Source organism: Rattus norvegicus, chromosome 4 (genome assembly GCF_036323735.1).
Source record: "Rattus norvegicus strain BN/NHsdMcwi chromosome 4, GRCr8, whole genome shotgun sequence".
Lineage (NCBI taxonomy): Eukaryota > Metazoa > Chordata > Mammalia > Rodentia > Muridae > Rattus > Rattus norvegicus.
Window position 1 is genome coordinate 100,620,003 of NC_086022.1, and position 17,414 is coordinate 100,637,416.

Consider the following 17,414-nt stretch of genomic DNA (forward strand, 5'->3'; position numbering starts at 1 on the left):
ATGAGTACATTTAATTATGCAGTAACAATTAATGGAAAAAGAGGTGATGAATTACAAGTAGAGGAAGAATGTATATTTGGGAGATTTAAGAGGGAAGAAATAAAAGAGAAAAAATTAATATTAAAATTCAATCTCACATGTAAGTAGAAAAAAATGATGAAGCTAAACCACCTCAATAACCTTCATAGGTAAATATAAATTTTGCACTAAAACCATTTATATACTGTTTAAAATTTACTGTAGATTACAGGTCCAGCTATAAGAGAAATAAAACAGAAAATCTTATAATGAATATGACAAAAATCAAAACAATATGCATCTCATAGCCTGGTGATTCGTTGTTGTTGTTGCTGCTGCTGTTGCTGCTATCCAAAGAGGAGCACATTCTCTAAAATAAACCCAAATAAACCTGTACTGGCTCTCTGATGTAAAACATAAGAGGACCACAGACCTCTTGAGGCACTGATCTCACAGTGCTATGGTCATTCCTACTGTTTCCTGATTTGCATGTTCTCAGAGCCCAGCCCACTGCTCAGTTGACTGCTTTATATTCAGGTCTCACCCTGTGCTGGAGTCAGCTTCACACATGTTACACAGAAACATGAACGTGCCCACTCAACTCCTTGGGTTGCTGCTTCTCTGGCTTACAGGTAAGGAAGACTGAATAAACTGAAAATTTATACAGATCAGTGCAGTAAGTGCTCCATGCATGATTTCCATAAATGATGTCTTATACCAAGATAAATTGTATGGGAATTCTTTTTCAATTTTCAATCTCAGGTGGTAAATGTGACATCCAGATGACACAGTCTCCTGCCTCCCTGTCTGCATCTCTGGAAGAAATTGTCACCATCACATGCCAGGCAAGCCAGGACATTGGTAATTACTTATCATGGTATCAGCAGAAACCAGGGAAATCTCCTCAGCTCCTGATCCATAGTGCAACCAGCTTGGCAGATGGGGTCCCATCAAGGTTCAGCGGCAGTAGATCTGGCACACAGTATTCTCTTAAGATCAACAGACTACAGGTTGAAGATACTGGAATCTATTACTGTCTACAGCATTATAGTGCTCCTCCCACAGTGATTCAGGCCATGACATAAACCACCCAGGGAAGCAGAAGTGAGAGCCCACTCTACTGCAAATGCTTCTTCTGGTGTCTCTGGATGCTGAGACTGTTTCCCTTAGGACTAACAACATCCATATGAATAACATTCCTATTTATTCAGTCTTCTTTACCTGTAAGCCAGAGCAGCAGCAACTCCAGGCTGTGACTAGAAGCACTCATGCCTGTGTATGACATGTGTGAGGCTGACTCTAGCACACGGTATGACCTGGGGATAAAGAAGTCCTCACATCAGTGGGCTGTGCTCTGGGTATATGCAAATCATCAAAGGCTAGGAACAGCTGCAGCCAGGTCAGTGATCCATTAAGAGGCCATGATCTCTGATGGGTGAGATCAGAGAGACAATATGGGTATATCTGTAGGGAATATGCTCATCTTAAAAAGAACAGGTCCAATCTATGAGTTGCACTTATTTTGATTTCTGCCTGGTTCAATGCAGAATTTCCTTATTATGTTTTCTTTCATGGCTTAGGCTCTCAGATGTGAACTAATTCTGGGAAATAAATAAATAATTATATAGTCCTTTCACAGACATTTGCAGATGTTATTGAGATGATGCAGCTACTACTTTTTCCAATTTTTATTTGTGAGATTGCATTTTAATTATGACATTTCTTCCTTTCTTCCCTCTGAATCTTCACAAATATTCCTATTTACTCCCTTTTAATTTCATGGCCTCTTTTTTCATTACTTTTTTATTGAATGCAAATAGGCATTTCTGAGTATATGAATATTCCAAGATATCAAATGTTAATAATTCCATATACACATACTCACACGTACATTTTTAGGTTAATTATTTGGATCCCATGGAACTAGACTGTTTTCAAGTCACCATGTGGATACTGATAATGAACCTAGGTCCTATTCAAGAACTGAAAATCCTCTAAGTTGCTGAGACATCTTAAAATAATTCTCTGAAAGTTACAACTTTATGTAGGTTATGGACCTTTTATAAACACATTCATGTTTATAATTTCGGCAGTTTTCATCGTGTCCTTAAAACTCACCTTCTGTGATGTGTTTTATGGAAGCATGGTACAAAACATTCACATAGAGAGCAATCATATGAAGTGTATTTATTTTCTACAGATGCTAAGACTTGAATTTATTGTTACACAGGTCCCATGATCAGAAATGCTTCAGGAGGAAGACAATGAGTATGGGTGCTAAATCTACCTAACAATTGAGAGAGTCAATAGAGAATCCTTTGTTATTTCTTTTTTTAATTAATGTTTTAGATATTCTCACTATATTATAGTTTAACTTTCTAAAGTCTTATCAAAGAAGTTTACATTTAATTTTATGCCAAAACTACCCATTTACATCTCATCCTACCAATTGACCTCCTTTCATTGTCTTATTGCTCTGGCTAGGATTTTGAGTACTATATTGAATAAGTAGGGAGAGAGTGGGCAGTCTTGTATAGTCCCTGATTTTAGTAGGATTGCCTTAAGTTTTTCTCCATTTAGTTTGAACTTAAGTACTTGGTTAGTGTATATTGCTTTTATATGTATAGTTATGGGCCTTGAATTCCTGATGTTCCCAAGACTTTTATTATGAAGGTGTGTTGAATTTTGTCAAATGCTTTCTCAATATCTCATGAAATGATCATGTGTTTCTTTTTTTCCTGGGATTTCTCCATACAGTTGATTACGTTGAAAGATTTCTGTATATAGAACCATCCCTTCATCCCTTGGATGAAGCCTAATTGATCATGAGGGATCAATTTGATGTTTTCTTGGATTCAGATGGCAAGAATTTTATTGAGTATTTTTGCATCGATGTTCATAACGGAAATTGGTCTGAAGTTCTCTTTGTTGGATCTTTGTGTAGTTTATGTATAAGTGTAACTCTAGCTTCATAGAAGAAATTAGGTAGTTCTCTGTCTGTTTATATCTTGTAGAATAGTTTGTACAGTATCGTTATGAGGTCTTCTATGAAGGTCTGATAGAATTCAATGCAAAACCCATCTGTTCCTGGGCTCTTTTGTTGTTATTATTATTGTTTTTGTGAGACTTTTTAATAACTGCTTGTATTTCTTTAGGTGTTATACGACTGTTTAGATGTTTCATCTATCCTGATTTACCTTTGATACCTGGTATTTGTTGAGGGAATTGTCCACTTCCTCATGATTATTAAATTTTGTTGAATATAAGCTTTTGTAGTAGGTCTGATGATTTTTTTTTTTTTTGGAATTTTCTCAGATTCTGTTGCTATGTCTCCCTTTTCACTTCTGATTTTCTTAATTTGGGTACACTTTCTGTGCTCTCTGGGTAATCTGCTTAATGTTTTATCATTCTTGTTGATTTTCTTAAAGAACCAACTCCTGGTTTTGTTGATTCTTTGTATAGTTATCTTTGTTTCTACTTGGTTTATTTCATCTTTGACTTTGATTATTTCCTGCCTTCTACTCCCCTTGCATATATTTGCTTTTCTTGTTTCAGAGCTTTCATGTGTGCTATCAAGATGCTAACGAATGTTCTCTCCCTGGTGTTTTTTGGAGGCACACAGAGGTATGAGTTTTCCTCTTAGATCTGCTTTCATTTTTATCCCATAAGATTGGGTTTATTGTTCTTTCACTTCCATTAAATTCTAAAAAGTCTTTAATTTCTTTTTTTTATTTCTTCCTTAACCAAGTTATTATTGAGTAGAGTTTTGTTGAACTCCAATGTACATGTGGGCTTTCTTTTGTCATTGTTGTTATTGAGGACCAGCCTTAGTCTGTGGTGATCTGATAGGATGCACAAAAGTATTTAAACCTTCTTATATCTGTTTGGGCCTGTTTTGTGACCAATTATATGGTCAATTTTGGGGAAAGTAGCATGAGGTTCTAAGAAGAAGAAGGTATATCCTTTTGTTTTTGAATGAAATGTTCTATAAATATTTGTTAAATCCATTTGTTTTATAACGTCTGTTAGTTTGTCTATATCTCTGTTAAAATTCTGTTTCCATGATCTGTCCATTGATGAGAGTGGGGTGATAAAATCTTCTACTATTATTGTGTGAGGTGCAATGTGCGATTTGAACTTTAGTAAGGTTTCTTTTATAGAGGTAGTTGCCCTTGCATTTGCAGCATAGATAAATAGGGTTGAGAGTTCATCTTGGTGCATTTTTTCTATGATAAATATGAAGTTGATGAAGTTTGGTTGAAAGTTAATTTTATTTAATATTAGAATGGCTACCCCAGGTTATTTCTTTGGACCATTTCCGTGGAAAGTTGTTTTTTCAGATTTTTACTATATGACAGTAGTCTTTGTCCTGAGGTGTGTTTCTTGTATGCAACAAAATGCTTTGTCCTCTTTATGTATCCAGTTTGTAAGTCTATGTCTTTTTATTGGGGAATTGAGTCTACCGATTTTAAGAGCTATTAAGGAATAATGATTGTTGTTTCCTGTTATTTTCATTGTTAGAGATGGAATTATGTTTTTGTGTGTCTCTTATTTTGGTTTGTGCAAGGAGTTTATTCTCTTGTTTTTTCTAGGGTGCAGTTTCCCTTCTTGTGTTGGACTTTTCCATCTGTTATCTTTGTAGGACTGGATTTGTAGAAAGATATTGTGTAAATTTGGCTTTGTCATAGAATATCTTGGTTTCTCCATCTTTATTACTTGAGAGTTTTGCTGTTATGTTAGCCTGGACTGGCATTTGTGTTCTCTTAGGGTTTGTATGACATCTGCCCCCCAGGATCTTCTATCTTTCATAGTCTCTGGTGAGAGGTCTGCTCTAGTTCTTATAGGTCTGCTTTATATGTTGCTAGACCTTTTTCCCTTACTGCTTTTAATATTCTTTTTTCTGTTTTGTGCATTTGGTGTTTTGACTCTTATGTGACTCTCTGGTCCAATCTATTTGGATTTCTGCAGGTTCTTGTATGTTTATGGGCATCTCTTTCTTTTGGTTAGTGTAGTTTTCTTCAATAATTTTGTTGAATATGTGTACCGGGCCTTTAATTAGGAGTCTTCACTCTCTTCTATGTGTATTATCCTTAGGTTAGATCTTCTCATTGTGTCCTGAACTTCCTTGATGTTTTAGGCTAGGACCATTTTGCATTTAACATTATCTTTTATGGCTATGTCATTGTTTTCTACCTCTGATATTCTCTCTTCTACATCTCTTGTACTCTCTTGGTGATGCTTGTATCTATAACTCCTGATCTCTTCCCTAGGTTTTTTGTCTCCACATTTGTTTCCCTTTGTTCTTTCTTTATTGTTTATATATTCATTTTTAAATTTTGTATGGATTTCTTCAATTCCTTCACCTGTTAGGTTGTGTTTTCCTGTAATTCTTTACACAATTTTTGTGTTTGTTCTTGTAGGGCTTCTAGTGGTTTACTTGAGTTGTCCCATATTTTTCTAAGGATATTATTTATGTCTTTCTTAAAGTCCTCCATCATCATTAAGAAATGTGATTTTTAAATCCAAGTCTTGCTTTTCTGGTGTGTTTGGATACCCAATATTTGCTTTGGTAGGAGAATGGGCTCTGATGATGGCAAGTAGTCTTGTGTCAGTCTCTGGACACACTAAATCAGTCCCTTTATAATATGGTGCAGTCTCATATTCCAGTCATTCCATTGTCTTAAATCTAATAATGCTACATTCCATCTATAATCTAATTTGTGGACTGCTGTTTAAATCTTCCTTGCATCCATAATGTATTATGTATAGAAATATGTGAAATAATGAAATTTCTCAAAAGAAAATCACATTGGTGCTCACTTTGGCAGCACATATACTAAAATTGTAACAGTACAGAGAATTAGAATGGCTCCTACTCAAGGATTACACACAGATTCTTGAAGCATTCCATATTTTTAGACAACTTCTCTAACCTAAATAAAGAGATGCCCATAAATGTACAAGAAAACCACAGACAACAAAGAGATGGGACCAGAAAATAATAATAACAATAATTAAAACACCAAATGCACAGAACAAAGAAAAAGTATTGAAATCAGTAAGGGAGAAAGTTCAAGTAACATATAAGGGCAGACCTATCAGAATTAGACCAGACTTCTCAGCAGAGTCTCTAAAAGCAAGAAGATTTTGGACAGATGTCAAACAGACCTGAAGACAATAAAATTGTGAGCCCAGGCTACTATACCCAGCAAAACTCTCAAATACCATAGAGGGAGAAACCGAGATATTCCATGACCAAACCAAACATATACAATATCTTTCTACCAATCTAGTCCTACAAGGATAATAGAAAGAAAACTCTATAAAACAGGGAGGAAAACTACATCAAATAAATACTGGAAACACATCTTACAACAAACCCAAGAGAAGAGACACACACAATCATAATTCCACCTGTAACAACAAAATAAGCAACAATCTTGGACCTTAATATCTATCACCATCAATGGGCTCAATTCACAAACAAAAAGACATAGACTAACAGGTTGGATACATAAAGAGGATCCAGCTTTTTGCTGGATACTGAAACCATATCTGAGTGATAGACACATATAATGCCACAATGTAAAAGCCAAAAATGTCCCAGGCAAATGCTCCCAAGAAATAAGCTTGAGTAGCAATTCTACTTCCTAATACATTTTCAAAAAAAAAAAAACAAAAACAAAGCATTTTCAAAAAAGATGGGGAAGAACACTAGATACTAATCAAAGAAATAATACACAAAGATGAGCTCCTAATTCTGAACAACTATGCCTCAAATGCAAGGGCAACCACATTTGTAAAAGAAATATTACTGACTCTCAAACACACATTGAACCTTATACTAATTGTAGGAGACTTTAACACATCACTCTTATCATGGAAACATAAGGTAAACAAAGAGGCAGTGAAATTGACAAATATTATGAAACTAATGAACTTAACTGATATCTATAGCACATTTCACTGGAAAAAAACAAAAAAAGAATATAAATTTTTTCAGCACCTCAGGCTACTTTCTACAAAAGTAACCATATTAATAGGACACACAACAATGCCTCAACCAATACAAGAAGATTTAACTAATCTCATGTATCTTATCATATCACCATGTACTAAGACTGGTCTGCAACAACAATAAAAACAACAGAAAGCCCACATACACAGGGAAGCTGAACAATTGTCTACTCAATGATAACTCAGTCAGGGAAGATATGAGGAAAGAAATTAGACTATTTAGAATTTAGCAAATATGAAGGCAAAAGATACAGAAATGTATGGCATACAAGAAAGCAGTATTAAGAGGAAATTGCATAGCTCAGAGTGCTTTCATAAAAAAAATTGCAGAGAGCATATACTAGCAGCATAATTGCACATGCGAGAGCATTAGAACAAAAAGAAAGAAGCATATCCAAGAAGACTAGACAGCAGAAAAAAATCAAACTCAGGGCTGAAATCAATCAAGTGGAACAAAGAGAGCTGTACAAAATCCACAAAACCAAAAGCTGGTTCTTTGAGAAAATCAGCAAGATAGATAAAACCTTAGCCATACTAACAAGAGTACACAAAGATAGTATCAATACTACCAAAATCATAAGCGAAAATGGAGACCTAACAGAAACTGAAGAAATCAAAAAACCCAAAAACCAAAAAACAAAAACAAACAAAAAAAAACCCAAAAAACAAAAAACTGGGAGATCCTATTACAAAAGCCTATAGTAAACAAAACTGTGAAATCTAGAGGAATTGGATAATTTTCTAGACCAATACCAGTTTCCAAAATTAAATCAGGATCAGTTAAACCATCTAAACAATCCCATAACCCCTAAAGAAATAGAAGCAGTTATTAAAAGTCTCCCAAACAAAAATCCTTGAGACCAGATGGTTTGAGTGCAGAATTCTCTAAACCAATACTTCTTAAAACATTTCATAAAATAGAAACACAAGAGACACTACCCTAAATGTTTGTTTAGCCACAGTTACAGTGATACCTAAACAAAACATAGACCTAACAAAGAGATCTATAGATCAATTTCCCACATGAACATTGATGCAAAAATATTCAATAATATTCTTATAAACTGAATCCAAGAACACATTAAAATGATCATTCATTAAGAGCAAGTAGGTTTCATCCAGGGATGCATGGATGTATCAATATACAGAAATTTATCAACAGATTTCACCATGTAAACAAACTCAAACAAAAAAAAAACCAAAATCATCTCATCAGATGCTGAAAAACGTTTCGACAAATAGAACACCATTTCATGTCAAAAGTGTTGGATAGAAAAGAAATTCAAGTTCCCTATCTAATTATAATCAAAACAATATACAGCAAGAAAATAGCTAACATCAAACTAAATGCGGCAATCTTGAAGAAATCTCACTAAAATCAGGGACAACACAAGGCTGTTCACTCTCCTCCTATCTATTCAATATAGAATTTGAAGTTAGAGCCAGAGCGTTTAGGCAACAAACGATCAAAGGAATACAAATTTTAAAGAAGGAAGTCAAGATATTACTATTTGCTGATAATATGGTAGTATATATAAGTGAAACAAAAACATCCATTAGAGAACTGCTATTGCTGTTAAACAACTTCAGCAAAGTGTGTGGATACTAAATTAACTCAAACAAAAGGAAGTCTTTCACTACTCAAAGGGTAAACTGAGGGAGAAAAAAATCAGGGAAACTATGTCCTTTACAATAGTCACAAATAACGTGAAATATCTTGGTGTGACACTAACCAAGCAAGTGAAATATTTCTATGGCAAGAACTTCAAGTCTCTGAAGAAAGAAATTGAACAGGATTTGAGAAGATGGAAGGATCTCCCATGCTTATGGGTTGGCAGGATTAATATAATAAAAATGGCTATCTTACCTAAAGCAATCTACAGATTCAATGCAATTCCTATCAAAATTCAAACACAATTCTTCACAGAGAAAGAAAGACCATTTCTCAAATTTATTTGGAATACCAAACACCCAGGATAGCAAAAAAAAAAAAAAAATTCTCAACAATACAAAGACTCCTGGGGGATTCAGCATCCCTAATCTCAAGCTATACTACAGAGCAATAGTGAAACAAACAGGATGGTATTTGTAAGGAGACAGGCAGATAGATCATTAGAATATAATTAATGACCCAGATGTGAACCCACACACCTTTGTTCACTTGATTTTTGACAAAAGATCCAAAACCATCTGGAAAAAAGACAGCATTTCATTAGCTAATGATGCTGGTTCAACTGGCAGTCAGCATGTAGAAGAATGCAAATTAAATCATCATTCTTATCTCCTTGTACAATGATAAACTCAATTGACTCAAGAACCTCTACATAAAACCAGACACTATGAGTCTACTAGAAGAGAAAGTGGGAGTGAATTCGAACATACTGGCACAGTGGAAAATTTTCTGAGGGGGGAAAAAACACCAATGTCTTATGCACTAATATGAAGAAACAACAAATGGGACCTCATTAAATTGAAAAGCTTTTGTAAGGTAAAGGACATTGTTAGTAGGACAAAATGTCAACAAACAGATTGGGAAAAGATCTTTATCAATCCTACATCTGATAGAGGGTAAATACCTAATGTATACGAAGAACTCAAGAAGGTAGACTGTAGAGAACCAAATAACCATATTAAAGAATGGGGTAGAGATCTAAACAGAGATTTTACAACAGAAGAATCTCAAATGCCTGAGAAGAATTTAAGGAAATGTTCAACAACCTTAATCATCAGGGAAGTGTAAATAAAAACAACCCTGAGATTCCACCTTACATTAGTCAGAATGTCTAAGATATAAAACTCTGGTGACAACATATGCTGGCGAGGATGTGGAGACAGAGGAATATTCTTCCTTTGCTGGTGAGACAACAAGCTGGTACAACTACTCTGGGAATCAGTTTTGTGGTTCCTCAGTAAATTGGAAATAATTTTAACTGTGGAGCTAGCTATATCACTCCTGGGCATATACTCAAAAGATGCTCCAACATATAACAAGGAGCCATGCTCTACCATATTTATAGCACCCTTACTTATAATAGCCAGAAACTGGAAACAACCCAGGTGTTCCACGTCATAGGAATGGATACAGAAAATGTGGTACATTTACACAAAGGAGTACTACTCAGCTATTAAAAACAATGTCTTAATAAAATGCTTAGGTGATTGATGAAAGTAGAAAATTTCTTCGTGAGTGAGATAACTCAGTCACAAAACAACACACGGTATATACTCACTGATAAGTGAATAATAGCCAAAAACAAAGTTGGAATATCCATGATCACAGAACATATGAAATGGAAAAGGAAAGAAAGACCACATCAATGTGTGGATGCTACATTCCTACTGCGAAGGGGATGAAAATACTATTGTCAGTGCAGGGACAAGAAGTTGAAACTTAGGAAAGGTCATCTAGGGATTCTCTTCCTAGGAATCCATCCTATTTTCAGATACCAAAACCAAACACTATTGCTGATGCCACGAAGTACTTGCTGACAGGAGCCTGGTATAGCTGTGCCCTGAGAGGGTCTGCCAGAGCCTGAACAATACAGATGTGAATGCACACAGCTAAACATTGGAGTGAGTATGGAGACCCCAGTGGAAGGAGCTGAAGGTGTTTTCATCCACTTAGGAAGAACAACCGTATCAACCAAGCAGACCACCCAAAGCTCCCAGGTTCTAAACAACCAACAAAACAGTACATATCCAGGGACCCATGCCATGTGTAGCAGAGGATGACCTTATCTGGCATCAATGGGATAGGATCGCCTTTGTCCTGTGGAGGTTGGATGAGCCAGGACAGGGTAGTGCTCAGGCCTTGAGACAGGAGTAAGTAGGCAGGTGGAGGAGCACCCTCATAAAGGCAAGAGGAAGGCAGCAGGGTATGGGTGGGGTTGGAGGTGAAACTGCAGAGGGGGATAACAATTGAAATGCAAATAAATAAACTAACAAATAAAAATAAAATAAAAAAGAAATATGAAGCCTAAAAGAAAGAAAAAAAGAAAGGAAGAAAAAGGAAAACACATTGTCACTAAGAATGTTTGTTTAATTATAATACAGTGATCTATGGTTGTGGTGTGTTATGTGTATTCACTCCTGAAGGATAAAGGGTAACCACACACTAAGGTGTTATTTATTTAGTCTGAAGATAGCACAAGGGTCTTTTCCACAAAGGAGACAAGAGGCACAGTAGATATGAAATTCACACTTACCTTGCTTCTTAGCCACATCTATGGTCCCATATAAAGAGATGATATGGTCTACTGTCTCAATAGTTAATTTTCATAAGTCATACCATTAGCAATACTCAGGATACAAGTAATGGGCAAAAGACACTTCTCAATATCCAATCTCAATATCCAATGAAATGTCACACTTTGGTGATCTTTTCACTGCCTACACTGAGGTTTTGAGATGAGGATGGAGATTTTGGATTTCAGTATGGTTATGCAATCACACAGCTGTATTTGCTCTGAACTGGAGAACAATGGGTGTATAGGAAAGTAAACAAGTGCCACACTGATCCTGGAAAGAATAGAAGAATTGAATGCCAATGCATCAGAAAGTAAAATTTTCTCTTTTCTCCAATCCCTATTGTTACAGTGACTGACAGCCTAAATCAAGTGATCGACCAGTGTCATTGGCTCCCCCTGCTGGAAAGATTATTAAAATTAAGTAGAGTTGGATCTTTGTTCAGATGGACTCCAGAAAAAAGCAGACAATGATTAAGGACAATTTATATTATGTAAAAAAAAAATCAACAAAGAACATAAAACAAAAAAATAACCTGATGTGCTACACTTGAGAGTGTTTCTTCTTGAAAATGATCGGCAGCATTAAGGAACATTCTGCATAGCCTATCACAGGTAAATGTGTGGAGAAACACACGCCATGAGCAGTCCAATTGTTACTACTAGGAAGTAAGAAAACACTGTTCTTGGATGTATCTTAATTATATGTAGTAGTAAATAATATAAATAAAAAGAAAGACACCATCCCACGCTGGAGATGGCGCCATAGGGCCTCATGGCTTCTACTGGGTATTTTCATCTCAAACAGCAAAATGTCTCCACCCGACTCACTAAGTTCCCAGTTTCCATTCTATGTTGTGGACAGCTACTCTCTGGGCTCTGCAGGGATCTCACCATCCCTCTAGTTCCCACCCCTCGATGCCATTGCAGTTCCATTCGGAGACTGCCTATCTCATGTGTCTTTTGCGGTGGAGTCTGCCCATATTCTCAGCTTCTGCCCCCTGTGGTTCTTGTCACAACTCTCAGTAACCCACTAAAATCATAACTCAATAAGCTTTTAATTTATCAATCAGATTTATATCAATAAATTCTCACTCCATAAAATGTCCACACAATAAACTCAGAGCCAAATAAGATTGATATAAACTGCCCATGTAGATAAGACAAATTGTCCTATAAAATCCATCCCTTATGAAATATTCATAACTACTGTGGCACTTTAAGGCCACCCAGATCTGGGTCGCCCTTCTTTGCCTCCATCTTGGTTCTTCTCTTCTTCCCCTCCTGTCTCCTTTCTCCAAAATTGTGTGCCCACCTTACTTTTTCACCACCCAATCACAGCCATTGCTCTATCTTGCGCCTACCTTCACCTGCATGTAGTCACCAATCCACATTTTACCTTTTCTGTATAATTAAAAAATGAACTTTTCTCTCAGATGTAAGCTGAGCACAACTATTACCATTCTATGATTTATAAAGTATAAAATATACCTAACACCCAATCATCATTTTTGTCAATTCAATGGAAAACTCTATGATCTACCTATCTATCCTATCCTATCTCTCCCTAAGAAAGGCTTCAAATCTATGTGTTTTATCTTGGCTATCTTATATACTATCTGAAAGTTATCTAAATAAGTATGTAGTCTCAATATTGAATAGCCTGGGTAATTAGTCTTCAACCCCACCAGAAATCTAAGAAAGAAGAATCCTATCTGAAAATAAAGGAAGCCTAACTCGGCTTACTAAACTGAGACATGTTGAAGAGACAACTGCCAATCTGTCCATTCCCTTGTTAGAAACATATACAAACATCAGGCTTCAGCCTTCTGGCCCAGGATCATCTGACACACCTCTGTAACAGAATTTTGAAGGACTGATTATTATGACTTGGCAGAGATTATCAGTCAACTCTTCTGTGTAGTGTCTCATTTCTTGGACAGTAATTTATCTGCAGATGAAATAGGCAATTTCTGTCCAGTGGCTACCTAGCCACAATGTATTACCTCACCTGTTGGTAGAGACAATCATTTTTTTTATCCAAATAGGGGATCTGCTTCTAAGAGCAGATATGTCTCAACAACAAAAGAATAACAACATTAAATGTCACATTTTGTGAATTTCTGATGTTTCTAAAAACCATCTATTCATCTAAAGTAATCTAGATAGTTATCCATTCACTACTCTTACCTATTTCTAAAAATTATCTTGACAATACCCTACGAGTAAACTCAGAGCCATGAATTTATTATCTGGCCCTTAACTCATACTGCATAATCATTTAGAAGCAGTTTATAATACCAGTTATAGGACTGGGTCTAAGTCATATATATTTAAATTATTTGTATAGTCATAATGTCATATGAGAGTAACAATATCAATCACAATTTTATATCAATAAGAAATTAGTATCAATGAAATAGTTAAATTTGTATTAAATAAATTCTGTACCAAATTAAGAGATTATATCTTCTATTTAGTAATGAATAAGAGGATTTCTACAAAAGGTAATTATGACTAAACAGTCATTTCTAGATTAGTTATCTCTGTTAAAATATGACCATTTCTAAATTCCCCAGAATAACAAACTCAGAACAACCACCCCCAGACCCCCAAGTCGAGGACACTGGGTCGACAACATTTCACAACTTCTTCAGGCTCTGTATAAACATTTAGATATATTGCGGGGTGTGTGGGGGTAGGAAAAATGAGGAACCTGGTCAGGCCTTAAGAAGTCCACACCACCGATCACTGTAGTCTCTGTGTTTGTCCTGTCTGGATCTGGCCGGAAGTCTTTAAGATCTGGAGCTCCAGCAGGTCAGTTCAGCATGTCAGAAGATGAGACTCACCAAAGCTGTACATTCTGTAATATATAAATCTCAAAACAAAATTTTAGTATCATGAAGATATCTTTATGGATTGTATCAGTTTGTGTAGTGTATACAGACTGGTTAAGATGCAATTTTTTGTTGTTTTATTCCTTTGAATCTATTTATTCCAGGGGTATCCCTCTATCGAATATAATCCATATAGCTCAGGAAGATATCCAGATCCTAATCACCTATCCTTTTCTTTTTATTTTTATTTCAAAAACTAAGTTTATATTTAGTTACTGTGGTTAAGTGACATTTAACAAAGTAGTTTTTCTTGTGGTGCTAAGGATTGCATCCAGGGTACATTATCTAAAAACACAAAGATAAAACCTTTCCCCAAGTCAGCATATCCTTCAGTTGGCACCCAGAAAAGCTTGTATCTTTTATTCTCTCCCATATAAATAATATTTTCATAAAACTCAAAATCACACCCATTTTGAAAATGAAACAATATAAAAGCAAATGAAGTATAAACTAAAATATTATATGATCCTATTCTTAGGCTTCTCCAATCCATCATGCCACAAAATCAACCCAGCATTCCCATTGAACCCACATTAGAGAATATGAACTTTCTGTAGACACTAATATACCATCTTTAAAGTAAACTTCTACTCACACCTGCCTATAGGAAGTAGGCAGTTTCTTTATCTATTATGTTCTCTGCTTGGAACCGTTGCATTTTTCTCTGTACGAGTTGAGAACTGTGGATAGAATTTGCCACATTACTCAATCAAAATCTGTATTCTTTCCTACTAACTATAACAGTTAGGATATATATATATATATATATATATATATATATATATATTTACATAAACAGTTAGTATATATAAATGTTTATTTATATATGTAAATAAATATATATTTAAATATATAATTAACAGTTTAATCACACTTCTATTAATAGCTGTTAGTAAGAAGTAGACAGCTTGTCAAATCATGCTAGTAACCCAAAATTCCTGTGAAGCCCACATTAGAGAGAATGTGTATGACTTATTGGAGCATTATATCTTTATACCATCTGTTAAGCTCTCCACCTGGATGCTCAGACCTCTACTCACTTCATTAGCAACTTATATAATCTACATCTGTTATGCACTCTGCCTGGTACTGCAGACTTCTATATTTTTATCTTAGTTCAGAATTGTGAGTGAAATGTCCCATGTGATTTGGACAAATGCTTTATAAAACTCTATTCTAAAGGCAAAAAAAAGCAGTCTTTGAATTAAGCCACACTCTCTACAACCTGACCCAGTGCACATTGTTTCTTTTCACATCAGGGGACCTAGTGTCTGGGAGCAGAGAATCTCTCTCCCTGTGTTCCTTTGTTTCTAGGTTCCTGTGACTGAGTCCATGTAATCTTAAAGTTTTAGTGGATTCTTGCCTAAAACGTTGGTTCGACACCTGTAGTAGTAACTAATATAAATATAGATGTGGGGCACATGCACCAGGTCACACTAGCTCCTGCTTCTCTGTCTCCAGCAGCCTCTCCTCCTCTATGACTAGCTCTACATTGGCACCAGCTACTCTCTGGGCCCTGTGGCAGCTACTTTCTGGCAACTCTGTGCTGTAAACTCTGTTCACAATCCCAGCATCTGCCCCCTGTTGTTATCGCCACAATTCCCAATATCCCTGCGAAATCAAAACTCTGGAAGCTGGTAATTTATTAATCAGATTTATATCAGTAAATTTTTACTCCAAAAAATCATCCAGACAATAAATTTAGAGTCAAGTAATATTGATATAAACTACCCACCTAGATAAGACAAATTGTCCTATAAAATCCATCCGTTATAAAATATTCATAACTACCTGTGATACTTTGAGGCCCTACACATCCAGGTCATTCTTCTCTGCCTCCCTTTTGGTTCTTCTTCCTCTCCTCCTCCTCCTCTCTCTCCTCTCTCCAAAACTCTGTGCCAAACTTACTTTTTCACTGCCCAATCACAGGCCTTGCTTTATCTTGTGTCTTCCCTCACCTGCATATAGACATCAATCTGCAATTACGGACTTCTTTCCTCCTTTGACCAAAAACGAAACAAAACAAAAACCTAGAATACACCCACAAGCATTGCAGTACTTAGGTAGTTTTGGCAAGGTTGAAGTCTGAGCTCTTGAGAGTGGTGTGAGAAATTCAATATCATCTTCTATTACACGTTTGAGAACAGTCAGAGCTGTGTAACACCCACAAGTTTTCAGGAAAAAAGCTACCCTGTGTCTTTAAACCATTTAGGAAATATCGATACCAATGTATTAGACATAATTTTAAATGTTAATGATGAAAATTCATGAAGTTCCATGATAAATTAGGTTTTTGAAATAACCTAAAATTTATTATTTAGTAATGAAGTTTTCTAAGATTTAGTTATATTAGTTTTATTTTGTCTAGTACTTTTTCGAGTCTACATGGTTTTATTTGAACAAACTCAAATGCAGATTGAAAGTTTCCATAAGGAATAAGCAATAAGAGCTCAAATAGATTAACTTTTGAATCTATGTTTAATATATTATCATCTTTGTTTCTTATCTGACTTCAAAAATTACATTTTTCTGGTCAAATCCAGGGGTCATGTAGAACTGTATGACCTTAAACTTGTATTAGAGGATGACACTGAAGTTCTAGAGTTACTGGTTCCTACTTTCAAGAACTGGAATTACAGGAGTCATCACCAGGCCCTGTTCACACAATGTTCTTAAATATTTTTTTAATACTAGGAAAAAAGTCATCACCAGGCCCTGTTCCCACGATGCTCTTAAATATTTTTAATACTAGGAAAAAAGTCTATCAATTAAGCTAAATCCAAGTGTAATATTTTCTTCTTCCTTAGTAGCAAGAATTAGACTGCATATATATAGATGTGTATGTGTGTGTGTATGTGTGTGAGTGTGTGTGTGTGTGTTTTGAATGTATTTATGTTTGATAGCCTGCACATTATTCTTTTTAATGGTTTTGTTGTATATTCCCAGGAAGAAACAGGCTTAGATTCACTTCATTATTTTTCCTGAGCACATTAAAATTACAATTTACTGTTGTTCAGCTTTTTCCTGGGCCCAACAAGAACAAAGACTCTTACTATGTCTTCATTTTTGCAATCTCTCCAGCAGAGGGAGGACATAATACAGGTCTATCAAACAAAGATCACCAGACTGTGGGCTGGTATCTAGTATCAATCACTGTAACACTAGGAGCAAGAGAAGTTTCTAGTTAGTATCCTGTTCACTTGTCATCCAGCATTTTCTCCTTGTCTTTACTTCTGTG

The 17,414-nt window shown here is 35.6% G+C and overlaps 1 non-coding gene and 1 gene segment (V, D, J or C); both read left to right on the forward strand.

The window, feature by feature from the left end:
- The first annotated feature begins 509 nt into the window (after positions 1-509).
- On the forward strand, positions 510-1,118 carry LOC690255 (immunoglobulin kappa chain variable 12-41-like). The segment is given in 2 exon segments: positions 510-650; positions 781-1,118. Coding segments are annotated over 2 exon segments (387 nt in total).
- Positions 1,119-5,830: 4,712 nt separating this feature from the next.
- Positions 5,831-5,935, forward strand: LOC120102592 (U6 spliceosomal RNA). Its single transcript, XR_005504227.1, has one exon. It is a non-coding gene; the product is annotated as a U6 spliceosomal RNA (small nuclear RNA).
- Positions 5,936-17,414: the final 11,479 nt, after the last annotated feature.